The following is a 27819-nucleotide window of genomic DNA, read 5'->3' on the forward strand; positions in this document are numbered from 1 at the left end:
GCTACCTTGGACCGAAGAGCACCCAAATCAAACTCAAAAGGAATTGAGCACGCCATTCATCTTGAAACTGAAAATGACTGTAGCAAAGCAAGGTGTTCAAACAGGTGAGTTAAACCTGGACTACTGAATTGAGAACTATACCCTTACTTTGCAGAGTGCCCGCTATAAGGGCAACCCTAGAGTTGAACATCTTGTGACAATGCTCTGCTGGGAAACTTTTGGACCTGGCATTCATTCATGTGGATACTTAGACATGTAGCACCCACCTAGACCAGACCAGACCGAGCACCCCCACCCCATAGCAATGACACTCCTTGAAGGCAGCACACAAAAACACTTTAGGAACAACTGAAAAAAACATGAAGAACAGCACAAGGTGTTGACCTGGCCTCCAAATTCACTAGATCCCAAACTGATCAAGTATCTGTGGGATGATCCACAGAGGCCCCTCTGTGAGAGACCCATAGGACCCAGAGGTCCCTGCTAACAACATCCTGTTGCCAGACACCACAGGACACCCTCAGAAGGCCCATGTCCATGGCCATCGAGGCACAAGGGTACAATGTTGTGCCTTTGTCCTCCCTCCTTCACTACTCTCCCAGCCGCGACGCTTCACCCTCTGACAAAAGTCGACTGGAAGCGTAGGGAGATAAAGACAAAAAGATTTCACCATAAGAGACCGTGTAAAGATGAGTGAGCATCTTCCTTTTCCCAGCTTTGTTCTCCGCTGCCCACACCGGTTCGGCTTCCCGCTGGCGGCCCCGTTTTATTCCCCGAAGTCATTATTGTCTTCGGCTAAGGTGCCCCGGCTCCCTGTGATTTGTGGGTAATGAGCTGGCACCCCCCTGCCCGTGTTCAATTATTCTCATTGAGAAAGTGATTTCTCACTCCACGGAGCAAATCGGGGGGAAGGCGAATGCATGAACTCTAATCAAGAATTAACACGTTCACAACCAGCAGTGCAGAGAGGGATAGCCGCAATGATGGTGGAGATGTGGACAGAGGAGGGCGGAGGGACAGAATAATCACAGGAACAGAGGCAAGCAGATCTTTCACCTGTCCCTAGAAAATGCTGTTTTAGTGCATCGACTCGTCTTTATTGCTTTGATGTGAGGAGAAAGAAGAAGGAGTGAACAAAACTTGTCAAAATACAGTAGACGACGTGTTTACAAGTGAAGCAAAGAAAGCTCTGCTGAAGGGCTTCTCAAAGTGACGGGGTGAATGTGAGAAAGAGAACGACATCTGAGTGGTAATTAACCACAGAGTGGGAGCTGGAAGACGAGAGGGAGAGGGAAGCAAGAGCAAACTTTGAAGAGAAACAAAGTGACTGACGAGGAGAGATGAAGAAGACCCGCAACTCGCTGACTGCTAATGACCAGACAACGAGTAGCAGAGGAGGAGACAGACTGAAAGCTTACGCAAATTCTATAGATAGGGTATGTTACTTTGCAGAGAGGTTTGTGAATTTTGTCAGGGTAGTTTCAAACTCAACATGGAAAGTTGTGAACTTACTGGAAATGATGATCTGAAAGGCTGTTCGGAGCTAAAGCTGGCTGCCACATGTTTTTCACAACAGACTGCTAAATAACGACAATGAATTTGGAGGCCAGGTCAACACCTCCTGCTGGGGATCAAGGAGTGTCATTGCTATGGGGTGGGGGTGCCTGGTCTGGTCTAGGTGGGTGCTACATGTCGGAGTAACAACCACACCAATGAAAAGTTTCCCAACAGAACACTGAATTGTCACAAGATGGTCAGTGTTATTTACTTCTCCTGTCAGTGGTCATAATGTTGTGGCTGAACAATGTATACGGCTTGACTTGCAGCCTCAAGTGGACATTTGATGAACTGCAGTTCCTGCCACTTCCGTGTTGGCTTATTCTGCAGCTCCAGAGGCTGCTGCTTGGTGTGAATGCAATAACAATAAATATAGGGATTCGTGAACGCTGATAAAGACGGCCAGCTCCATCCTGGGCTGTCCTCCGGACTCAGTGGAGCAGGTGGGGGAGAGGAGGATGTTGGCCAAACATCAAGAACAACCCCTCTCACCACCCTGTATGAAACAGTTGGGACTGTAGGTGGCTCCTTCAGCCAGAGACCCACAGTGTAAGAAGGAACGCTTCAGGACGTCCTTTGTCCCTTCAGCAGTCAGACTTTTTAACATCAGCATTTCTTTCTCATCCCTGCATTACTTCACGTCATTACCTCATGTCATTTTGGGGCAATACTTGGTGCAACTCCTATTGGAGCCTCCTTACCACTTCAACTGTAACTGTAACAGCTTGTCCTCTGGAGGGTCGCTATGGCGCTGGAGCCTATCCCAGATGTCATTAGGCGAGAGGTGGGGTACACCCTCTCACATGCACATTTAGTATCACCAATGAACCTAACCAGCATGTCTTTGGATGTTGGGAGGAAGCTGGAGTACCTGCAGAGAACCCACGCAGACACAGGGAGAACATGCAAACTCCACACAGAAAGGCCCCAGATGGAATCAAACCCAGAACCTTCTTGCTGTGAGGCATCAGTCTTTTAACCTACCTATATTTACTTTCAGATAGTTTCTCTTGTCTTACCTTATTCTATTTTTTGTATTTTGCACTGTTGTTCCCTGCAGCTGTAACACCTTAATTTCCCCATGGGGATAAATAAAGTCCTGTCTTATCTTAGCGGCGGGAGAGCAATAAACTACTATGCATTTCCAATGGAAGCTGGTGATATCGAGTGAGACACAAAACTGGCTTCAGTTTTTTTTGGAGCTCCACTGATGCATCAGCCAATCACATGCATTAGTTTCCCCCACTCTCGTGTTGTATTTACAGTCAGTGCTCGTTCCCGTCGTTCCCACAGCCCGCCGTTGACAACTTGTGTCTGGCAACGGCATCCGAGTTGCAGCTTTTGTTGCTCGTAATGTGAGCTCCATGAGTGCATCACATCATTAATTCTAATGCAACGTCACATGAAAAGAAATGGGGGAGGGGAGTAACAGGGTAATGACATGAAGCAAATGGTCCCTGGCCTGGAATCAAACCACGGATGTACCACGTGCCCTAACCTGAGACCATGAGGTCGGCCCTAATCCATTTTTCACGTCTTGACTGTTTGTGGATTTCACAGTTATGAGGAACAACGTCAAAAGAATTAATTCTCAGGAAAGTTTTTGCATATAAATAGTCAAATCTGGCACAAAAAAAAAAGGTCTCCCCAAAAAAACACTGCTATCAGCCGTCTGAAGCCCGAATCAGTCCAACTCTAATCTGTGCAGTCACACACACATCTGCGCACACACACAGAGCGGGACAGGTTAAATATTTTCAGGCTACAGTATCGCTGATAAGGAGAGAGTTGGCAACTTTGAAGAAACGCCTGCCGCCTTGTCTCCTGTTCAAACGAGATAAGACGAGAGACACGATTTGCACAATTCCTAATCAAGTGAGAGAGGAAGGAAAATAAAGGAGAACAAGATCAGAGCAGGGGTATCGTGATCAGAGGGGAACCGAGCAGCCAAAGTGGCATTAAACTTTGCTGTTGTGATACAACTGGGATTCATTCGCGTTTTCCAAAAGAGGCTCTTTCCCATTTCCGTCTCTCTTTCGGTTCCCTGCTGACAGCTTTTTCTCACACTGTCCTTGGGGAGACACACTCCAATGTTCAATGTGTTTGGGATGAAGTTGTGAAAGTTGTTCAGAACTGCTAAGCACTTATTTCTGTAAATTCTATCTCCCGCTATGTGTCTGTGTGTGCGTGAAGAAGAGATCCTGAATGCAAACAGATGCCAAATGAGAAAAGCTTCTGGGCAGAGAAAAGATGGCGGATGGTGAACTGTTGTGGTCTGGGCATAAATCAGAGAAACGCACACAAAACCACATAAAGGCTCAAAGTCATTATGCCCACTGCTGTTTGTTTCTAAGTTAATAATGAGATGTTAAGTAGCATTAATTTCATAATTGCTCGTTTACGATCTATTCCCCCCCGCTGGGGAATGAATCAACTAAATGACGCTACCAACAGTGTGTGCTACCTGCTCTCATAGTAATAACACATGCAAAATTACTGAATACACTGAATCCGTTATGCTTTGGGCTGCTGCAGGCAGTCTGCAGGACTCACCACATGGCTGCCAGTTGAAATATATTGAGGTGAAACTTTCTAAAGGAGTGAAGTCATCTAATTTAGACTTTGCTGTGAATCCCAACTTTCTTCACGTGTGCCTCATCCCAATAAGTTCACATGACTGTTGGATATTAAATGTACATTAGGACTGTAGGAACGCTGTCTTGTTAATTGGGAACAGTACTGGACGAATAGATGTCATGGTAGTCGGCTTCGGCTTACTATTCATTTGTAATGTTGTAGAAGAAAACACGTTAAAAAGCGACAGAAAAAACAGAGGCCAGTAGTGTTCTTTCAGACTTTAGAGAGGCCCTTAAAAGTTGCTGCACCTAATTAAAACGTAAAATGTTAGTTGGGGCCTTTGGGTCCTATGGGTTGAAGAGAGGGGCCTCTGTGGATCATCCCACAGATACTTGATCAGTTTGGGATCTAGTGAATTTGGAGGCCAGGTCAACACCTTGTGATGTTCTTCATGTTTTTTTGAGTTGTTCCTAAAGCGTTTTTGTGGCTGCATCCTTCTGGGGATGGCTGCTGCTATGGGGTGGGGGTGTCTGGTCTGGTCTGGGTGGGTGCTACATGTCTAAGGAACATCCACACCAATGAATGCCAGGTCCAAAAGTTTCCCAGCAGAACACTGAACTGTCACAAGATGGTCAATGTTTTTCACTTCTTCTGTCAGTGGCCATAATGTTGTGGCTGATTGGTAAATGCTTTGTGACTGAGAGGACAAAACCCTCCATACCAGTAGGGGGCAGTAGTCTGTTTCCCTAATTTAAAATGGGAAACTGCTAAATCTAAGCTAGCAGAAACAAAGAAACATTACAGATCCGTCCTCTCTTGAATCATACTGATCAGCTGGTCTTTATTCGTTACAGACAGCCAAGCTTTGGTAGAAATATTCCCATAGTGGAAATTCAGATTGGTTAAAAATGAAAAATGAGAAGAGACATTGTCATTTGTTTACTTTTACCACTTCCATTTCTCGTCCAGTGCAGTGGTTCGCAAAACTGGACAGCCAATCTATGTGTCGTCTCGCCAACCAGTTCAGTGCATTTAAATCTCTGAAACCCCACCAACAAGGGTCCGACTGGTGCCATCAGAGTGGGAAAGACCACAAAAACAAGGCCCACAGACACTCATGTGGTCCAACACTGACAGTTTTTGTGAATCACTGCCCAACGCCATTAAACACAACATTTCTATAATTCCCCAGTAAATTAAATGAAAATGAACAACAATGTTCAGTAACCCCATGAATAGACAAGGTCTACAAAGAAGTACAACAGGTCAGTGCAATGCCAACGTTAGCTACCCGAGCCGTCTCGGAGGTAAAAAGAGGTGGTGACCAGCACTAAATGAGGCTTAAAAAGCAGCACGGTCCCCGAGACCCCGAGGCAGAAAAATAAAGCCATGGTGGTCCGTCTGGGGTCGTGACGTTCCAGCGGCGGTTCAGCGACGGCGGCTAATTTGGAGCGAAGAGGCCGCCGTGAGGCCCAGGGCTACATTGTTCTCACTCAGGTCCTCAGCTGGGCTGCAGCGTCTCTGGTGAGCTGCCATTTACACATAAAAGCACTCACGAAGGATAAAGGAAAGAATCACTGCTCCGTGTAGATAAAGTCCATCCCAAGTATTTTTGCAAATTCAGTCTTTTCTTATGATTCCATTAAGAGTCCGAATTCAGTCAAAGATCCCTGAATCTGTGTCGGAAATGTGATTATTTTTTTTGCAAATAAGAGCAAATTTGTGACAGTTTGATTTACATTACAGTTTTGAAATCAATTTAGCGTTATTACAGATTTTTCCCTCGTCTTTTATGACAAATAAAACATATCCAGTGTCAGGTTAAATGAAATTAAGTGTTTGCAGTGCAGAAAAAGTGCAAGTACAATAAAAGTACAATGTGCTTGGAGTCAAAACTGAATACACAGCTGCACCTACTGGTTAGAGCAGCAAATAGAGAGAACACCTTGCATGTGTGCAAACACTTACTACCTCTGCAACCTTTTTGGAAGCGACTGACCTTCCAGAGTATTTTTAAGGTAGAATTAAGTGTCAGGTCTTCTCTACAGACACAGGACACCACAGCAGAATAGACTGTCCTGGTCTGGAATGTGGGTCCCTATTTATTCCGTCCACGTGGCAGGAGTCCGCTGCTCCTCATTTAACATTGTCCCGGGTTTATAGGAACATGATCCACAAATGTGCGCGGCATCCACCAGGTAGCAGTGGAGAGAGAGAGAGAGGGGGGCAGAGGCAGTGTAGAGACGCGTAGAGACAGACGGAGGGACAGACAAAAAGAGAGATTGTGTCAGGCAGGCAGGGTTTGGGGGTTACTGCTGGGTTTTCTCTCCACGCTCAGCTGCTCTAACGTCGCCTGCAGCTCGCCTCGGGGTCTGGAGACTGTGTGGGCTTTACCAACAAGCTAGTGGAGAGAACACACTCCCCGACAACAGCAGCAAGAATTAAATGCTAACTTTCATGCCGACTCGCCCAGGGGTTCTCCAACGTGTCAGGCATTTCTGAATTTCCCCCAACTGCGTTCATTTTGAGTTTTAAATTAAACAAATGATAACACAGGCGTAGGTAGGGGTCGCTTTTAAACGCACTTGAAGCACAGAGTCTGAGCCTGGAAGACAGCACAAACATCCCCCTGCCCACAAAAATCTTTGTCAGGGAAAGTTGGTCTGGAGTCTCTCCGCTGGGAACTGATTACGGGCTGATCCTGCATGGGCTTCATGGTGTGATGGACAGAAGAGAGTCATCTGAGCAGCGTGGAGTTTAATTTGTTTTCAACAGAATGATTCTGATTGGTTGTAGGACTGTACAATTGACTGCAAAGGTTGCTTTAACGCAAAACTAGTAAGATAAGAGACTCAGATTCTGACAGAAGTTGAGCTAGGCCATGCTAACTGAGTTTAGCATCTGGAGGGATATTGCAGTGATTACTATTGGTATGATATTTTACACGCCACAGTGACTGCTAAAAGGCGGTTTGCGGCTACGGTGACAGCCCAGACCCTAGTGCCGTATAATGACGAGCACCTTCCAAGAAATGTAGCTACACATGGCGGCGACACAGACCTCAAGAGCTGTGATAGGTCCGCTTGGTAGTAGCGTGATTCCGCTTTATCATTTCCAGATGCTTCTCCATCACCAATAAAGATGGAACACATCGAGTAAAGGTTAACTGACTTGTCTTCGGCGAAATTTCAGCGAATGTTTCAGTCGCCATTGTTGAAAGTTAAGCAGGAAGTAGAAACCCGGTTGGGAGGTGTTTTTACAGCCAGACTGATGAGCGCACCAGTTTAAATGGCTCACACCGACGTAGGCTGCGTACGTAGGTTACGGCATCTATGTCCCACAGTACTTTAAAAGAGCCTTAAGACTTTAAAAATTCTTCCTGTTAATTGTACAAGGAGCACATCCCTCCAAGATCTTTCCAAACACTTTAAATCTAAAGAGAAAACACAGCCCTTTGGGATTCCCTTTAAGCAAGAAACTGTTTTATTTTATTTATTTCCCAACCACTAACAGCTGTTAGCCCGCGACAGAAGCGACGGAGGAAAAAGCTAAAACAACAATCGAAAAAGTTCGCAGAAGCCAATCTGTGTTTGTTTGGCGAAGAAACCTCTGATGTGAAAATATGAAAGGCGCGTCAACGCCGCTCCACGCTCTCTTGTTCCGGGCTTGAAGTCGAACAAACTCGCCTCCTTTCAACGTGTTGGCTCGATGATTTAGCCGGGCACCTTGCCACTTTGCGTTTTTCCTTTAAAAACTCGCCAGACAAGGTGCCTCATTTAGACAACAAAGAGAGAGAGACGGAGAGGCGCCGCGACTGCTGGAGGCTTGATCAAAGACGTCGGATCAGAGCTGCCTCCACTCAGACACGTCTTTGACGCCGTTACGTAACGGTTTCTGTTTCTCTAGATTTCTCTTTCTTTCAGCTCGGACATGACCGTTTGAAACTGAATTTTCAAAGTCTGCTCGCAGAGAGATAAATCACGAAATGCATTCAGATCATATTTGAGTAATTATTTGTTTTATAAATGTGAGTTATATCACAAAATATCACAAAAAGGAGTCTGTTACTCTCTCTGCATTTCTTTGGCTGTGAACTCGACTGATGCATCGCAAACGCATTCGTTTCCCTCCGTGTCAGCCATCGATTGGGTTAAATCCCTCTGTGATTGACAGCTGGTGTCAGCCCCGCCTCTGGTACAGCTCCCGATAATGGCCTCCGGTCGCTCATCGAGGCCGCGAAACAATAATAATACAGCGGAGAGCCACTCAGCCGGATCAAAAAACGCGCGCGTGCGCTCGTGCGCCGCCGAGCGGGAAAGCCCATTAACATTCATCAGCGGGATAATAGGCCAGCATTAATGTCAGCTGTTTATATAAAGAATAACTCATAAGGCCTTGGTGTATATGGGCTGATAGAGCACGCTTTCCTTGCACGCCACATTTGGCAGCGCGCGGCGTGAGAGCGAGTGCGGAAGGGCGTCGGGGGATTTAGGGGGCTGGAGCTCCTCAAGTCTCGAGATGAAAGCGTTTGACACTGAGGCGAATTTATTGACCGGCTAGATAAACACAAGACAACTGCCTGAAATAACCACAGGCCCTTATGACCTTGTGTTCGGTGTGTGCGCTGCACAAAACCAGACTGCATTTTGGGATCACAAGTTGATCTAAACTAAATGTCGCTCCATCATCTCCAGTTGCAGCCCTCAGCTTCAAACCCCCCTCTACAACTTTATCACGTCCTAAGACACCTCTTTAGTATTTCAAGCGCAGGAGTCGACGCGTCACTTAGGTCGGGGCCTGACTTTTACATTCCTAATTTATAGCAGGGCCGTGAAGGGCCTGCTTAAATATGAATGGCGGAGTAAGGCGCTTTAAGAGCGGACCAAACGGTGCCGGGTGCAACCGAGGAGATGGAAGAGCTTAAAGCTAAGGTACGAATCAAGGGAAAGGGAAGTTAAGAAACGAGGCTTCTGGAAAAATGACGCAAACACCCACCTGCAGATGAAAAGACAAAGTAAATCGTGTTCCGGTGTGAAGACAGACACAAGTGCGATGCCCTCACTTAGTTTTCTTTGTTTTCGCTTTTATCATTTTTCATAAAGCAGAACAATAAAGTACAGCAGATAAATAATCCTTGATAAACAAACAACTGCTAATTGGTGTGTTTTTTCCTTTCTTTCTTCAAACCTTGACATATATATGTGTGTGTGTGTGTTTGTGTTCGCTCATTATCTCCGCCAGCGCTTCAGCACTGATCACAGTTCTTTTTAATTAACCCACGCGGTGTATTTTTATCTCGCGATCCGCCGCCGCCGCCGCTCGCCGCGCTCGCCTGCCCGTCAAGCCAGACAAAGGAGGACGAAATATCAACCCGTCTCGCGTGGGAGGGAGAGCAGCGATCGGAGACGGAGATACGCCGGGCTGGAGGGAAGGAAGCGGCCGGGGCGACAAGGTGCCACTTTGAAGGCGACGCCGTGTCCCCTCTAATGAGCGGATTTGCGACTCGTCGTAAAGTCGCTCGGCTGTCAGATTACGAACAGACAGGTAGCACCGGGAAAATTAGCTCAGACTCAAGCTGCGGCACTCCAGCTGCTATTCATTCAACATTTGTGCGCGTCATTTACATAACCCCTGCTCTAAAATAATAATCTCATGTGTTACATTATACACCGATCAGCCACAACATTAAAACCACTGACAGGAGCAGTAAATGACATTGACCATCTTGTGACAATTCAGTGTTGCTGCTGGGAAACTTTAGGACCTGGAATTCATTGGTGTGGATGTTACTTAGACATGTAGCACCCACCTAGACCAGACCAGACACGCCCACCCCATAGCAATGACGCTCCTTGATGGAGATAGGAACAACTCAAAACACATGAAGAACATCACAAGGTGTTGACCTGGCCTTCAAATTCACTAGATCCCAAACTGATCAAGTATCTGTGGGATGATCCACAGAGGCCCCTCCCCTCAACACATAGGACTCAAAGGCCCCACTAACAACATGCTGTTACCAGACACCACAGGACACCCTCAGAAGGCCCATGTCCATTCTCTGATAAGTCACAACTATTTTGGAAGGAACAAGGGAAACCTACACAATATTAGGAAGGTGGTCATAATGATATGCCTGATTGGTGTATTTGTTGATGAGTATTACCTTAACACATCATCTTGGATTTCAACGTTTTTTTTTCTCAGTTTTTGAACTAAATCCCGCTCTTGCGCCGTCTCTGCGCCCTTTTAGCTGATTGAATCTTCTCTCCTCTAGCTAGTTTTACAAGTTTTAATAAAACCGAATGCAGTTACGATAAATTAGATCGTGTACACAAGCAGATGGGGAGTGTCTCTGGTATATTGGTGCCATAACTCACACTACTTTAGGATATTATGTGTCGGGGGTTAAAGGAAAACTTTGACATGTTGCCAAAAGTTACAGCACACGAGAAGAGAGATACTACAGTTGGGTAAAACAATAAGAAGCTACGAGTAAGAGGGGCGTGGCTTAGAATCAGGAAATGAAATCAGCAGCTCAGGTAGGTGCAGAGACTTCCTCAAGGAATAAGGGTGTCTGAGGGTGTCCTGGCAACAGGATGTTGTTAGTGGGGGGGTCTTTGAGGGGAGGGGCCTCTGTGGATCATCCCACAGATACTTGATCAGCTTGGGATCTAGTGAATTTGGAGGCCAGGTCAACACCTTGTGCTGTTCTTCATGTTTTTAAATTGTTCCTAAAGGCTGCTGCCATCAAGGAGTGTCATTGCTATGGGTGGGGGGTGCCTGGTCTGGTCTAGGTGGGTGCTACATCCACATGAATACCGGGACCAAAAGTTTCCCAGTAGAATACTGAATGGTCAGAAGATGGTCCATGTTGTTTACTTCTCCTGTCAGTGGTCTTAATGTTATGCCTGATCCGTGACAGCGGTTAGTTAAATTTTCATGTGATACCTTCAGACGGAGCCAGACTACTTGTTTCGCCTTGCAATCAATCTTCATGCTAAGCTGGAGATGCTACTAAAAACATGACACTAATCAACTTATCTCACTCATGGCAAAAATGCACATGAGCATATTTGTCAGGCCGTCCCTTGCAAGTAGACAACATCATTTTTTGGTTGTTTTCATTTCACTAATGGACCAATGGACGTTTAAAAACGACCTCTGTTTTCATTGATTCACTGTAGACGCCGTTCTGTCAGGAGGAGCCCCAAATATGTTTAGCCAGAGAAAAGAAACACACAGTGATGCACAATCTTAGCCAGGTTCCAGTGAGACTACAGAGAAAGGCAGACAGTACACCCAGAAACTCCCAGTAGAGGTTCAAGTGAGAAACCTGAAAGCTGAGTGAGAATCCTGGAGATTATGTATCAAGGAAAAACGGAGGAGCATTGCAAGCAAACAGCAATATGAAATGTGATCGTCAATCGGCTGTTTTTGATTCTGTTGTCATTCTGTTTTTATCTTCCCCATGTGTCAATGTTTCACACTCTTTCCTTGCCCCCTCTTTCATTCTCTCATGTGAAGGAGAGATCAATTAAACACCTCCTACGTGAGTCGGAGCAGGTAGCCGAGGTAGTGACAGATAAAGCCGGGAGAGATCCTCTTCACATCGAGGCTCGGTGTGTTCAACACTTTCCCAAGGTCATTTCTGCTCTCCCCGCAGAGAGCCTCTGTCACTTTTAATAACTTTTAAAGGGAGCATATTTTTTTCCTCCTCCTCTGACAGACTGAGGAGCACGGGGACCAGTCACGGGGTGAGTCAATCACAGGGTGCAGACGGAGGGAGGAGGTGTGAAGTGAGGAGACGAGCCTGCGCCGACTGACGCTGTTACTTGATGAAAAGTACTGCCGCACACAGAACAGAAGAATGAAGCCTGGTGTCAGTCAGACTGGGTACGCTGTTTAAAGCTCGCTTTACCTAAAGGGAGGTGCACACTACCTTTCATCGATCAGGCATAACATTATGACCACCTTCCTAATATTGTGCAAGTCTCCCTTGTGCCTCCAAAACAGTTGTGACTCATCAGAGAATGGACATGGGCCTTCAGAGGGTGCCCTGTGGAGTCTCGCAACAGATGCTTGACCAGTTTGGGATCTGGTGAATTTGGAGCCCAGGTCAACACCTTGTGCGGTTCTTCGTGTTTTTTGAGTTGTTCCTAAAGCGTTTTGGCTGCTGCCATCAAGGAGTGTCATTGCTATGGAGTGGGGGTGTCTGGTCTGATCTAGGTGGGTGCTACATGCCTAAGTCACATCCACACGAATGTGAGGTCCAAAAGTTTCCCAACAGAACATTGAGTTGTCACAAGATGATCAGTGTTTATTTTCATATAGCATGCCCATTCTTTAAACCGCGTTAAATCCACGGCTGTACCTGCTCTTGTCGGTCCAACCATCGGTCCACCATCGGGTGGTTGGCACTCAGAGAGGATCGGGTCATCTCTCTCTGGAACTGAGTGGACCAGCCACTTGCATCTCGAGGAAGACTTCGGTAGGCGTGAGCTCCCCTGCCCTGCAAAGCAACAGGTTTAAAGGTAGAGAGGTTAAAATCCCTTCCCGGTTGTGATACAGAGGCTGCTATCAGAGGAAAACACCGACTATATCACTGCTCCAACGAACAAACGACAAGGCACACAATTAGCATTACCCATCCTCCATGTTTTCAGCCATTAAACCGGCAGTGTTTTGCCTTTGCACACTATTCCAGTTGTTCGTTCACGTCTCACTCTCTTCCACTCTCTCTTTCTGACCTTTCCTCGCAGCCAAACCTGAGCTATGCTAATAAGAGGCTTTTTTTCACAATAACACAGCCACACCTGAGCTCCTCTATTACACAAAAAAAGCCCCTTTCCAAAATGGTCCTGCCAAGGTAATGTCAAACACCATCAGACTTGAGCAGGCTTATTAAAATAGCCACTAGCGAAAAACAAAGACACCCATGCACTAAAACAAAAATGCTTTCAGAGCACGCTAGCCTTGGATTTGTAATCTCAGCAATTGAAGGTTGTAGGTGAAGCTATTTGAATAATCAAAGGAAAATTAATTGCAAAGGCATTTAGAGCAACATAATCAGATATTTTTATGAGAACCTAAAGCTACGTGTGAAATTTTGGCCTCCACCTTCCTGCAGTGAAGGTAATAACGCTGACACTGCTGTGTGTATGCCTACAGCCTTTATTCCGTCAGTCTGATCTCAAATGAAAAGCCATATTTGTTCTCACTATTGATTGATCAGAGCATCTATTTTTGGATATGATGCATAGAACCTTAGTTTACATCTGTAACCAAGACTTGCTTCTTCTCCTCCAAGAAAAAAAAAAAAACTGAAACAGAAACAACTCCCAGACGGGTTGTTTGCAGAGCACAAGAAGGGAAGAAAGGCAGAGGAAAACCAGTTATGCTCAGCGAGTCACCAAATACCAACAAACAACACCAAAAGGAGACAGCGAAAACAAACAGAAGAAACATTTCTGTCCTCTCCACGCTCTAATAGGCCATGTGTGTGTTTTAGTACAGTTGAAATGTGGTGTGAAGGGGCCCGAGGAAGCACTGCAGACAGGACTGTAAAACTCAGCTGGACACGTGGGCCCTGCACCGAGACAGCCCCGACAGCCATCGCGGTCTCGGTCGTGGCGCGACGAAGGACCCTTCTCCGCAAAATTTTTTTACGACGCATCAGATCATAAAATGCAAAGAAAGCCAAATACCAGAGGAGGTGGCAGTAAATCTGCATGCTCATTCTGACTGCACTAATCCCTTTGGTCGACTGCGCTAAGCGTGGAAAACCTAGAATATGAGGTATTGTAAAGTCATTGGGAGACGTGATGAGTTTACAGTGCTGCCTGATGACTGAGGACTCCCACTGGCTTATAGAGCGGAGATTTAGCAGAACGGAGCCTGACTCAGCCGTTATTTGGACTCGCAGGGAATTAAACAGAACATGGCTGGATGTAATGTGTAAAGGAAATGATCCCAGACAATGGAGAGACTCTTGGTGTATTGTGTGTCTTGCGTGGCTCGCGTCCATATGCACTTTTGGCAAAGCTAACCACTGATGTACAGCGTGGTTCCCTGCGAGACCACTTGTTCCAAGAAACACATTTATCATTTCTGACTAATACATTAACCATGTGTCGCTGATGGCATGACAACAGGCTTCATCCCGGGCCGACTGCGAATATGTGACAGCTGGGAGTTTGGAAAAGAGACTGAGGATTACGAGGACTCCCTTTTTATTGAAGAAAGAAAAATCTAATGGCTCCGGCAGTTGAATAGAAATGACAGCCTCCTGGTGTTAGCTCATTACTTTTCATCAAACCGTTTCACGTGGCAGTGACAGGATGATGACTTTAATGGGTCTAATCCAGATAACTGATCACCTGCTACAGGTGGGAGCCGCCAACTAAACTGGACACATGAACATTGCAGATTTGTCAGCGAAGCATAATCAAATTCAAGACTCACTTTCCATTTGACTTTTAGAGCAACACTAGCTCTATTCATGGTAAATATGTCTGTAAATACAGTTTTATATGAAATCTGAAATGAAAACTCCCCAGTACAGCAGCCTACAGGAAAAAAACATGTCATTATGTTTTAATAAAAGTGGAAAGAATGACCAAGAGGGTCCAAATAAATTCAGAAACAGCACCTGTTGACACATCTGGTCATCAACACCTGGCTTTTAACACTCTCATACAGTTCTCTTGGTTTGACATGGGCTAAAAAAAAGTTAGCTTTACTGATAAAATTAGACATTTCTTATAAGCATTTCACCCCAGACTTCTGCTTCTGCTCGGGAAAGTGCTGTTACATTGTTTGGTCTCTGACAACTAAAGTGTCTTTAAATAGGATTATCAGCCTTCGCTTCCAGACGCGCTAATCATGTACAGAGTTGCCGCCTCACGTTCCGAGCACTCAGCAGACGTTTCCCTCCTTTTTTCTTTTCTTTTTTTTTTTTTTAACCTCCCCGTCTTTCCCAGCAAGGCGCAAAGGTCTGTCAGCACCTTGTGGGGGCAGCCATTTTGAAAAGTTAATTGGCTTCTCTTCTCTTTATAGAAGCCGGGGGGAAGATGTTCCTGAGCGGTGTTTTTCTTTCCCTTTTTAAGGTATTATAATCACAAGCTCTAAGAAGCTTCAAGAAGTTAAATTCTAACAAAGGGAAAGTGTTAAATAATCATTGCTCTTATTTTTCTGTAAGAAAAGAAGGGGCGTTATCAGAAGGAACTAGTTTTAGATAAAGAGCATCTTTGCCACTGCTGGAGATCTTCAAACGGGGCAGCGCAAGCTTCACATCGAACAGTTATTTCTTTGATTTAGGGTGCAAAAGGAGAGGAGAAATGAAAATGAGGGAAGTTGGAAGCAGCAGGGAGTTGAAGACGGAGACTGCTGGAGGTCGGAAGATTTCAGAGCACAGATCTCTGACATTATGACTGATACAGCTCCGGTACATCTGCAGCACCGTGGAGAAAAACTTCTTCTGACTAGTTCTCAGTGGTGTAATAAAAAATAAATGCAAAGTCAGCCTTTTACTATTGTGTTAAACTTTGAAACTTTTTAGATTTTGGTATACCACGACTTATCACAATGTGAGTTTGGTAACACGTCACCTAAAAAGAAACAAATTCAACTCAACGTAGTCCAGATTATGTGTATGGTGAGGTTGCCGTTACTCTTCTCTGCCCATCATTGCTCACAGCAGATCTTTGGAGTGATCTTTGGAAGTTCAGGCTGGCTTCCAGGCTAAGGTGCGTAGCTATCTGTTCAGCTATCTGATTGCATTCAAAGCTCCAGGTTAACTCACGCTTTAGAAAAACTAACCAACTTGCCTTTCGTTCTAGGCTTCCCGTGCCTCCGCTGGCGTTTGGTGGATGGCTGTACTTCTGGAAACCTGCAGTCGTGGACCAGCGTGTTGGGTTCTTCCTGGACGGTTCCTCTGGACCGACGGGGACCTCGATTGGCGGAAGGCCGGCCAGGGAGGGGTCACTGCTCCGACGGACATTGAGAGACATGTCTGTGGAGGGAAGAGGAGAAAAAGTGAGACATGTGAAATAAGAAAATAGATAAGGACAAAATAAGAAAAAGAGTTGTATCAAAATCAAACCACTTGCTGCATTATTTAGCAGCTCACTTTTCACCCAAGTGTTCAATCTGCGGCCTATTTTTGGGGCCGTTGCTCTACCTAAATTGTCCCCTGAGACATGGACAGGGGTAGCTGTAAGTACTTTTGTTTTCATAAAAGCTCAGATAAAGCACAAAGAAGAACATTGTACAACCCAAATATGGAAAGTTTGACTTGGCTCGAGTCCAGCTAAGGTGAAAGAATTTTACTATAGATAAACTAAACACACATTTTAAGCTGGAAAATTACCCAGAAAGCTATAAAAATCTAAAACGACGAGAAACATACACATGTGATCTAAGCATTTAAACAGCCCAGCCACTATAAGAATAACAACTACGATAATAACTGCCGTGAAATTGCCCACATATCGCAATCTACCGCTCAAGATAAAGGTCATTCATATACAGATGCTGATTCTGGGAACAGGGTCTCACAATCAGCGTTTCCCCTGCCATTAAACAAAAACACCATACAGGAAACGCTGGCCCATGTTACAGCCTCCCCACTGATCAATCTACAACTGGAACACGGTGCAAAGTTCCCACATTTGATCAGCTGCCAAAACAAGTAGCAGGAATGAAGTGGCTCCACACTTCACACTCTGGTTAAAACATTCACTGAGAAATCCCGCTGACGTCTGGTTACGCAGGGAAGATGGAAAGCATATTCGTGAGCTGCAGCGTAAATCATCTGGATTTTCCCAAAAGGCCATATGGATTTGTTTATGACGTTCTAGCAGCCGCCGTGCTACGCCCGCAATTATGCAAATAGTCGGGTAACCACCTGTCATCCATCGCCGGATCATTGCGGCGAGCATATGCCGGTGCTAAGCTCCCATCTGATACTCCAGAGACGCGTCTCCGCTGGTGGAAGCGACGCATTTTAATCACGGCTTACACTCGTGCGTATTTAACACTGTGACAAGATCGGGGAGTTTTGAGTACAAGTTGTGAGGCAGCCAGGAAGGTAGGCAGTCGAATTATGTGACTGAATCCCAGAAATGAAGATGAGATAGTATCTATCTGGATAGTCGTCTTCTCGAGAAGAATCTCTTTGGACTTCAGCCACTCGTGCCTTTTTCTCCACGTCATTCACCCAATATACTAAAAACATCCATTCTACACCTGTACCTTGTTTATTTAACTTATTAAATTAAGGGCTATGGAAATAAGACTGAGGTTTATACCACAGGAATATACATATAAAGGTGTGTACGCATATAGTTATTGGCCTCGGACAGGTCTAGGTTTAGAAGTACATCCATGTTGGACCATCCAGATCCTTACATACAGTAGCAATGTAGGATCATCTATACTTAATAACAGGGGTGGTAAAAGTTTGTGTAATACAATTTAAATTACGCTAACTTTTACCCTGTTTCAGTGTCTTAAAACAATTTCTTGCCGTAACAAAAAGCAAATATCTTGATTTTGTCATAACGACGTAAAAGTTTTTGTTTAGGGATGGCAGCAAGTCCTTCAGATAAAACGACTATTTCACAAGTATTGGCATTTTCCTTCCAATACAGTTACAAATCACAGTTGAAAAGTACACCGATCAGGCATAACATTATGACCACCTTCCTAATATTGTGTAGGTCTCCCTTGTGCCTCCAAAACAGCGACTCATTAGAGAATGGACATGGGCCTTCTGAGGGTGTCCTGTGGTGTCTGGCTACAGAATGTTGTTAATAGGGCGCCTTTCAGGGGAGGGGCCTCTGTGGATCATCCCACAGATACTTGATCAGTTTGGGATCTAGTGAATTTGGAGGCTAGGTCAACACCTTGTGCTGTTCTTGTTCCTAAAGTGTTTTTGTGTGTGTGCCTGGAGTGTCATTGCTATGGGGTGGGGGTGCCTGGTCTGGTCAGGTGGGTGCCACATGTCTAGGTAACAGCCACACGAATGAATGCCAGGTCCAAAAGTTTCCCAGCAGAACACTGAATTGTCACAAGATGGTCAATGTTATTTACGTCTCCTGTCAGTGGTTTTAATGTTGTGGCAGATGTATAATGAAGTTATTTTCATCATTTGGCAGTATTTTCACACACCTCGGTGTAAACGCAAGTTTAATGATGGACTGGTGTAAAATTGGCTTGGCTTGAATTAAAATTACTACTACACAGTGTTTAGGCGAGTTCGTCAGTTATGTTTTACAGTTCCACGTTTCCACCCTGACCTCCTCCCTACATAGAGACTGTCAGTCAATGATACGGGCACTTAATGGACTACTTTTGCAGCAAGGGCAGTTTTGGGGTATTTGCTGAAAAAAAAAATAAAGCTCACATTGTTCTAGTGAGGACTTGTGTGGGACATACGAATGCAAAATATTACATTTCATATCTAACCAGCGTGAAACCAAAACCCTTGTTATTACCAACGTTGCTGCTAGGTTTCATAATATTTCAGTCTTCCGACAAAGCTTCCAAAGCTCCCACAATGACTGATGCCAGTGCAGAAATATTTACACCTTTATCCTGTTTAAATAAAAAAAAAAGATCTGTTGGCCCTATCTCAGCGCTCCCTTCCACTAACAGCAGGTTAACTCTGGTGGGGAGACTTCATATGCTAATGACTGTATATGATGACATCTGGAAACTTCTAGAAACTTTTCTCCGCTACCATCAAGTGCAGTTGATGACAGCGGTTCCAGGGGAGTTTTTCTTAAGTAACTCGAGTTAATAAAACACTATTTCTCACGAGGGAATCACTGGTGCAGCTCGTGTTCCCATGCGGAGACAGGTAGCTTACAAAACCACACTCTCCCCAAAAAGTTTGATATCCGTCACTGCCAAACCATTCCTCCTCCTCTGACATGGACCAAGCCAACAAAGCACGCCGGCAGCTCTTAATATAATATGTACTGCTTTGTTGCAAATGTGTTTCATTTATTTCAGCCGCTGCCTATAGGCCTCCTCAAAGGAGGCTGAGAATTGAATGAAGAAACGTCATCCAGCAGCCAGACGGCCGGTCTTTGTGAGTTTACTTTTAAATTAGGTTGAGGATTCAATAATGGCACTTAATAAACTTTTGCCCCCTTCTGTAATGGCTAGTTCATGTCCAGTTCAGGGCTCTAATGATATTCACCTCCGACAGCGGGGGTAATTAACGTCCGGTATTATCCTGCATGACAGGATTAGAGATGACACACAAATTGAGGAAGACAGGGTGACACAGGGATACCAGGAAATCATGAGAGGAAAAAAAAAAAACTACAAAGAAGCAGAAGCAGAAGAGTGTATTCATCTGAATCTTCACATTAAATCTCAGCGGATCTGTATTTTCCACTAAAGGAAAACATTTTTTTTGTTATTAAGGACTCTTTAATAAATCTTTTTTCTGGACAGACGTAACACAAGACACTTGTTATGGATTAAAAGCCTTGATGCGTTTCCCAGAATACCTCAAGGCTCGGCTCTTACTGGGCCCTTTGGAAACCATGACAACATCAATCTCGCCGTGTTCGACGCGAGCGCTTCCAGATGCCGACAGAATAAGACGTCCATTGTTGAGGACTGATCATTGTTTGCATCATTTGAAAACCACGCTCGCCAGACGTTCACATCAAACGACTGACTGACAGCTAAATAAATTAGGCCGCTGTATGATAAAGGCCGGCCCTGCGAAGTGAGTCTGAGAAAGTCAATGAGAGATTGGATGTTGTGTCAAGCGATGATATGAAGTATGATATGATCTAGAGGATGTCATTTAAATTTAAATTCTATCATCACAATGGCTGTTTCACTTCATCAGGATCTTATGTCTTTATTGCAAAACCTCAAACCTTTCAATATAAAGACACATAGAGGAGACCTATGAAAGGATCCTGAATAGAAAGCTATGAGGAAAGCTTGTCCAATACCAAGCCAATTGTCTGCTTTGCAACAGCTGAACTGGGAAACACATTGGCACAAACATGTTGTTGCACTGACGCAAGCGCATAGTTGAGGTCTGTGGCACTGTCTGCTGTGTGGTGGCAGGAGCAGGTGCAGACGGACTTCGAACAGAAAGTGTACTCATCCTCTTTTTCCTGGCTCACTGCATCCACCAATCGGCAAGTGCGGAAACAAAGGCGTCATTGCAGCTATAGATTCCTTTTCAACGTCATTTTGGGTCAAAGTCACCAATGTCTTTGAGATTTGATAATATCTGATTTGATTTTATATACATACACGAACTTGCAGTTGTCGCTAGTTGCCCCCCTTATTCATTTGCAGTAGATCAAGGCCTGGTCTTGTTAGTCCAGGCTGCTCAACTAGTCCGTTTGTTGACTTCACTGCTATGCCATGACGCTTTAAGCATCACGTCGGTTAGTAATAACAACATGGACGCCTTCGACAAGAAAGGCGAGGAGCCCAGTGGGTCGTCGTAGCAAGCTAGCAGCGGTTCATGAAGTGTCTGGAAATACTTCACTAAATATGAAGCCCATGCTAACGTGGCATGTCAGTCCTGAAACACAACAAAAGTACTACTGCAATGCATCTGAAAAGGCTAACGCTAACGCTAGCAGAGGAACGGTCCAAGTCCTCTGGAAAGCAGTCAATTAAAAACTTCACCAAACATCCTGTGATAACAGAGAGAAGGAGGCTGCACATCAACTATTTGATAAAGTTATTAGACCTTTAGCTGCAGAGAAATACCACAGCTACACTATCCCATCTAACAACATGCTGTGGAGTAGTATTAAATGCCATTGACGTGCTGAGCTGCTGCCTGTTTTTATACAGGCTATACATATCTGCAGCTCACAGTATGTAGCACATGAGCCGTAGCATGTGTACTTTCATCACAAAACAGTTGACTTTAAAAAATCTGATGTCGTGCAACCCCAACCTGCCACCAAGATGGCTACCGAGTAGCAAGACTTTGAAGAAAGCATGTCCTCTGACGCTCTTTGGGATCGATGTTTACATTTAAACCTATATTAATGTTTGCCTGCTTTAAGAAGCCGGTGTCATCTAAACAAGATTTCCCATTTACTGAGGTCTTTTTTTTTTAATAAAAATCCTGATCCATCATGGGTGCAAATCCTCACAGATTGCTGTATGATAAATAACAGAGTGCATGCTTGTTTGTGTGCTCACTGTTAAGAAGGTCACAGTATGAAGATTCTCTCCCCAGCCCGTTCTCCCTGACCAATTTTCCTCTACTTAATTTGTGATGGGATTATCCCGGCAGTCCGAAGGGTTCGGTTGGTCCCCCGTTTAATAACCGGCGCCGCCACTTCAGACCGAGCCGGCAATCGATCCAGGCTGAAGAGGGAGCGAGACCATGGGAGGGGGGGTGGTGGCTAATAAAACGAGGCCCTAATCCAGCCCCTGTAGTGAGGGATTACGGTCAGGGCACAGGGTCATAGAGATGTACACACACCACAATTCACCACCAGAGCGGTCAGACTCTCCAGGGGCTATTACCTCGTATTGCTTTGTCCTTTGTTTATCTTTCACACTCACCTTGTTTGGAGGAGAAATATATTAGCTTGTATGAATCACAGCGGATATAGACAGAGCACAAAGTCAATATAAAGTCATTTAGTTTGGTATTAGATTGAAAAATCTTAATTGCAGACATTCTGAATGCCGTAAGGTTACGGAAGTTGATGCTGGGTCTACAGCTAGGGCACAATTGACATATTTCGGGTGCTACGGGTATGACGTAAAAGGCATTTTTATCAGATTTTTATTCCTACATTTACTTTGGGGATGAATGAAGACCTTCCTTTTGTTTCCACTGTAAAAATCCACCGCAATCACAGCCCAACGATCGGTCTAATGGTCCAGTCAGGAGTACAAAGCATTCAAAAACATAACACTACCATTTATCCTTGACGCGATACGATTCCACTTTATGAACTCAGTCCATTTACAGTACTTTGAGATCTTCCTAATGCCTTTGTGTTGTCAGTAGCTAGGAGTGGATAATGCCAGTAAGCCCAGACGAGTGTTTTTATACCTGCTTCGGCCTCATGAGCTGGACGACTGAGATGAATCGGCACATACGACCCGTTAATAATAATATCTGTAGTTTTGTCATTTGAGTTAAAATAATTTATCCTGACTCCGCTTATGTTTCGTTGTCCCGCCTTTCCACCCTGACCTCCTCCCTGGAGTGCGCGTCAGTCAGCGACACAATGAACGTTTTGGATTTGGACGACGGGTTCGCCGAAATAAATAAAGCTGACGTTGCTCCAGTGAGGACAGACTTCGAGAGGACGCACTTATAATGCACGGTCATTACTCAGAGGCTTTACAGCACGGCAATGTAAATGCAAAATATTACATTTTAAATCTAACCAGTGAGTACTGATTAATTCCCTCCACTAAAAACACGACAGCGCTGCATATATTTTGGCTTCGTCATCAATCAGCTTGGTCATAAACAACCCCAACCAGCGGTACGGTTTGCAGCACATTCACCTTACTCCTGCGTTCACTTTTTTTCCTCAAGCGGATCTTATAACGCAGCAAAAATCAACTCCCAACTTAGTGGTGAAAGAGAGAGGAGGTCAGCTCTAATGTATTAGCTCTGAAAGTTTCCAATCACCGAGATGGAACGGAGCGCAGAGTCTTTACTGTACCTGGAAAGAAGGGAGTGGTCCCGCTCTCCCGACCGGCTGCCAGCTCAAGGTAATGCAGCTAATGCTTCGGCATAATGATAAGGTTACAGAGAGGACACGGTAAGGACGGACTCGTTCGTGCCCGTGTTGTTGTATTTCTGTTTTTTTTATGATGTCCATTTAAATTACGGGGGCTGAAATCTAGTAATGGTCTTCCACTCGAGTGCTCATATGAAGAATCCACTGCAGAGAAATAACTTAGAGTTATTTATCTTGCATGAGAAGCAGGAATACACCACATAAGTCAGAAATTAGTGTTGTCATCACTTTTGACTGGAACACTGTTTGCACCAATATAATTGATTTAATAAAGGTATCACGAGAAAAAGTCTCTGAAAGTTGTCAAGTTGTCAATGAAAATAAGAAATAAGTCAGGAACTTAAGGAGTAAATAAAAACGAAACCCCACGAGGTTCAATCAGCAATTTTGTGAACTGAAACTTTCAAGATGAGTTATTTGACAACACCTCTCTGACTTCTTTGTTTAAGTTTCAATTTAAATTTTACATACACCAATCAGGCACAACATTGGTGTATGTATGTTGTTAGTGGGGGGGCCTTTGAGGGCAGGGGCCTCTGCGGATCATCCCACAGATACTTGATCAGTCTGGGATCTAGTGAATTTGGAGACCAGGTCAACACCTTGTGCTGTTCTTCATGTTTTTTGAGTTGTGTCAGGCTGCATCCTGCTGGGGATGGCTTGCTGGCATCAAGAAGTGTCATTGCTATGGGGTGGGGATGCCTGGTCATCCACACCGATGAATGCCAGGTCCAAATGTTTCCCAGCAGAACACCGGATTGTTCAATGCTCCTGTTAGTGGTTTTAATCTTGTGGCTGATCGGTGTATATAGAATCAATAACAACACATATTGCCACAAGACGGTTTACAAAACCAACAGCCTGAATCAGACCATAACCAAGAGCAGTGTAACAGCCATTGTGTGCTTTGATGTTGATTCGTCCATTAATCTAAATATGTGAAAGGAGGTACACTGCTAAACTGCAGCATTTAATCTACAGTGCACCAAACATGAAGATGATCTAAGGGTGCAGTTTTCCTGTACAGTAGCATGTGGGTTAGAGGTTATGGAATACATAAAGTCAGAGCCTTACTAGTATTTAAATACAAATGTATGCACACAGTGAGCATAAAGGCGCTACCGGTCGACCGGGGATGAAGTCAATCTGCTGGGTGAATTGGGTATGAATTGGGGCCTCTAGCCCTGGCACAGCGAGTCTACGCTTTTGCATCGAACTGATTTAAATATAAATGCCAAGCGACCATGGCTGCATGAACTGTCTAAAAGCTATTTTTTATTATTTTTTTTTTGAATACTTGGAGCCTGGGCCAGTTCAATGTCTGAATAAATTATGGCACTGAGCCATTTCAACTCTCTCCCCAACCGCTGACTACATATTGATGTCCCTTGTGTGGGGCGAGGGGGGGATTTCCACTGAATACACCCTGACCCGAATCATCCAACTGGTGGTGGTGGTGGTGGTGGGGGGGGGGTGCTAAAGGATTTTATTGGGACGAGCGAGACATTTCTGGAGTGGTGGGAACCAAGATTGTGGGGAAGGAGATGAAATATGTAGGAGACTTAAATAGGATGCTGGTCAACCATGAGTCCAGCCGAGGTCAAGAATACCACTCGGCGTGTGTAATGTTCAGCAAACTCTAATCTGATGTACTGTCAGAGAATGAGGTGAGACAAGCTTGGAGTAAACATCAACTGCTGACCTTTACCAAGAGCAGAAGATGTAATCCTATAGATGGATGGATGGAAAAACACTTTCAAGCAAAAGGCCATATTTGTATTTAGAGCTAAGTGCCCCCACTGTCTACACACAGCTTACTGTAAGTATCTGTCTGGTCTTTCTTATACATGTGCACTTGTGCATAAACATACAAGTTCATACACGTCCTCTTATTTTTGATTATGTCCTCTGTGTAGCTGATTGTTACCAGACATGGAAATGTACCAGAGGTCGTTTCCCAGCTTCTCTCTCGTTTAGTTTTCATTCCAGACAAATGTTAAAGATCAAATCCATCCAATCAAACATCTGTGCACTAGAAAACCATGATAAAAAATGTCATACTTAAGTCTGACTGTTTATATAATGGGACACACACCGATCAGCCACAACATTATGACAGGAGAAGCAAATAACATTGACCATCTTGTGACAATTCAATGTTCTGCTGGGAACCTGGCATTCATGTGGATGTTACTTAGACATGTAGCACCCACCTAGACCAGACCAGGCACCCCCACCCCATAGCAATGACACTCCTTGATGGCAGCGACCTTTAGGGACAACTCAAAAAAACATGAAGAACAGCACACGGTGTTGACCTGGCCTCCAAATTCACTAGATCCCAAACTGATCAAGTATCTGTGGCCCCTCCCCTCAACCCATAGGACCCACAGGCATCCACTAACACCATTCTGTTGCAAGACACCACAGGACGCCCGCTGAAGGCCCACGTCCATATCTAGCTATATCTAAAATGCAACTAATCTCTTTTTGGAGACAAGAAAGTCCAAAATTTGGTGTCAATTCAGTCACGTCAGTTTATTAAGTTGCAAAACACTATCTTGGCTTTGTCACCAATGCTCTATTTGCACCTTCTTTCACAAACCGGCCTAAAATATCACTTGATTCGCTGTGTACCCTTTGTAGGAAAGAATACACACTTATTTTAATGGGTTATTCAGCTGCTACTTCTCAAAAATTAACTATTTAAAGCTCATCCTGGTCACCGTACAGTGGCCTCTGGTGCAATATGATCTATTTGATTACTGTTTAAATAGGGTGTTAGTATTTACCACAAAAACTATTCTATTCAGAATCTTGTCCTCAATAAAAAACTTCATATGCCAATCTTAATACTCCTGGAGTAGGGGATAATATCCCATCTCAGTGCTCAAGTCGAAGACAGGTGAGAGCCGCATTCCCACGGGGTTGCAGAGTCAACCATCCTGTTTTCATTGTGAACAAGAAACAGAGAGAGACAGGGACGGATTATTTTCTCCCGACAGAACGACAATACAGACAATTTACTGGAGAAAAGGAGGAGAAGGATGTCAGCCTTCCACAAGCCCTGGGAGATGAGGCCTCCAGCAGCAGACACCTAGACACTTCTACAACAATAACACTAAAGAGCGTGCGCGAGTTTGTCTCCCCAGACAATGAAGATCTCGGAGAGGAGGGGAGGGGAGAGGGGCGGAGTTCACACCCCAAATCAAACCTGACTCATCTAGGTCGAGGCTCTGCTCACGCTGGGACCCCAGATAGTAGCAAAACAACGACATATATGCATGTGTGTGCAGGTATGAGTGCACATATGAGTGCAAACGTACATTTGATGTTTGGGTGACAAGATCATGGTTGAGCTCAACGCTAGGAATGATTATTTGGGCTTTAATGATGGCAGTTACTTAGAGTGCAAGTTCAATTCTGGATCAAAACAAAACTAGTTCAAATTATAAAATTGGCCCCAACAGCCTCATTACACCGTCCCAGCTCAATACCAACCAAGACCAGACTCCCGGATACTCCCCTCCCCTTGGGCCTCCAGGGAGTTGCTAATCAACAAACCAAACAACCTTCAGCCGTCCCAGAAACAGGACCACAGCAGCACCTTCCATGTAAACACCACTTTGTGTGTCTCTCCATTACCTCTGGTCCAGAAGAACAGGCTCTTGGAGAAAGGGGGCCATAAATCTCACTCAGCCTGATATGTGGCCAAGTCACTCCTGATTAAAAACACCTCTTTGAAAATGTCACGAGCCAGGAGCAGTGGAGGCTAGGAGCAGCCCGAGCTACCGGCCTTGTTAAATGTTAGAATTCAGTTTGGTTGTCCAAATGCATTTGGACCTGTACAGAAAATATTATAAAGCCGGTACAGCTGAGATAAATAAAGGCTTTTCTGAAGTCGAACCTCGTCCGCCCTCGGGATTTCAATTCAGAGTGGGCGATTACTTTAGTCACATTCATTGGTGTGGGTCTGTAAAAGCTGCAATGAAACCTGATTCACTTTAAGAAGTGACTCAGTCAACCTAAACTACTTTATTAATATGGCTTCCAGTGTGCTCTTTGTAGTCTACGTGCAGTCCAAGAGGGGTTTTTACACAAAAACACATATTTTAGAGGAAAATGCAACTTATTCTTGTAAGATTTATAATCTGGTACGTCAAATCTACGCATGCCTACGAGCGTCAGTATAGACCTACGCACATGGTCTATACTGACTATTTACATCAATCAGGCATAACATTATGACCACCTTCCTAATATTGTGTAGGCCTCCCTTGTGCCTCTATAACAGTTGTAACTCATCAGAGAATGGACATGGGCCTTCTGAGGGTGTCCTGTGGTATCTGGCAGCAGAATGCTGTTAGTGGGGGGGGGCTTTGAGGGGAGGGGCCTATGTCAGATGGCATGCTGGTCTGGTCTGGTCTAGGTGGGTGCTACACGTCGAAGTAACATCCACACCAATGAATGCCAGGTCCAAAAGTCTCCCAGCAGAACATTGAATTGTCACAAGATGGTCACTTCTCCTGGTCATAATGTTGTGGCTGATTGGTGTAAATGCAAGTTTTATGATGCAATGGTGTAGTCTCGGTTCTGCAGGCTGCATCCTGCTGGCTGCTGCCATCAAGGAGTGTCATTGCTATGGGGTGGGGGTGATGCAATTGATGATAATTAAATATTTTATTCTATTGACAACCAGGCTTCACGCACTTTAGACAATGCAAGTGGAACTGAGCAGATAATATTGGAGTTGGACCTAATAAATATCGACCGACAGCTACGTTTACTGAAACCAGTGCAATGCAGAAAAGAGACGTCGCAGGAGATGTCGCGTACGTCCATCGGACCAGCCGCTGCAGGACGAAGGTGCATCTACTGCTTTATATTATTATGTTTCCATAATGAAAAC

General features: G+C 44.7%; 1 protein-coding gene across 1 annotated transcript in view; it reads right to left on the reverse strand.

Annotated features, from left to right (window-relative positions):
• LOC311503862 (partitioning defective 3 homolog) overlaps window positions 1-27819 on the reverse strand; it is a 364850-nt gene that overhangs the window by 207156 nt on the left and 129875 nt on the right. The window contains exons 4-5 of the mRNA XM_084566761.1: window positions 15963-16147; window positions 12509-12646 (exon numbers count right to left, since the gene is read on the reverse strand). Coding sequence (XP_084422887.1) covers window positions 12509-12646; window positions 15963-16147 — 323 coding nt within the window. The remainder of the gene's footprint in view (window positions 1-12508; window positions 12647-15962; window positions 16148-27819) is intronic.

This window comes from Chelon labrosus (genome assembly GCF_963514085.1).
Source record: "Chelon labrosus genome assembly, chromosome: 18".
NCBI lineage: Eukaryota > Metazoa > Chordata > Actinopteri > Mugiliformes > Mugilidae > Chelon > Chelon labrosus.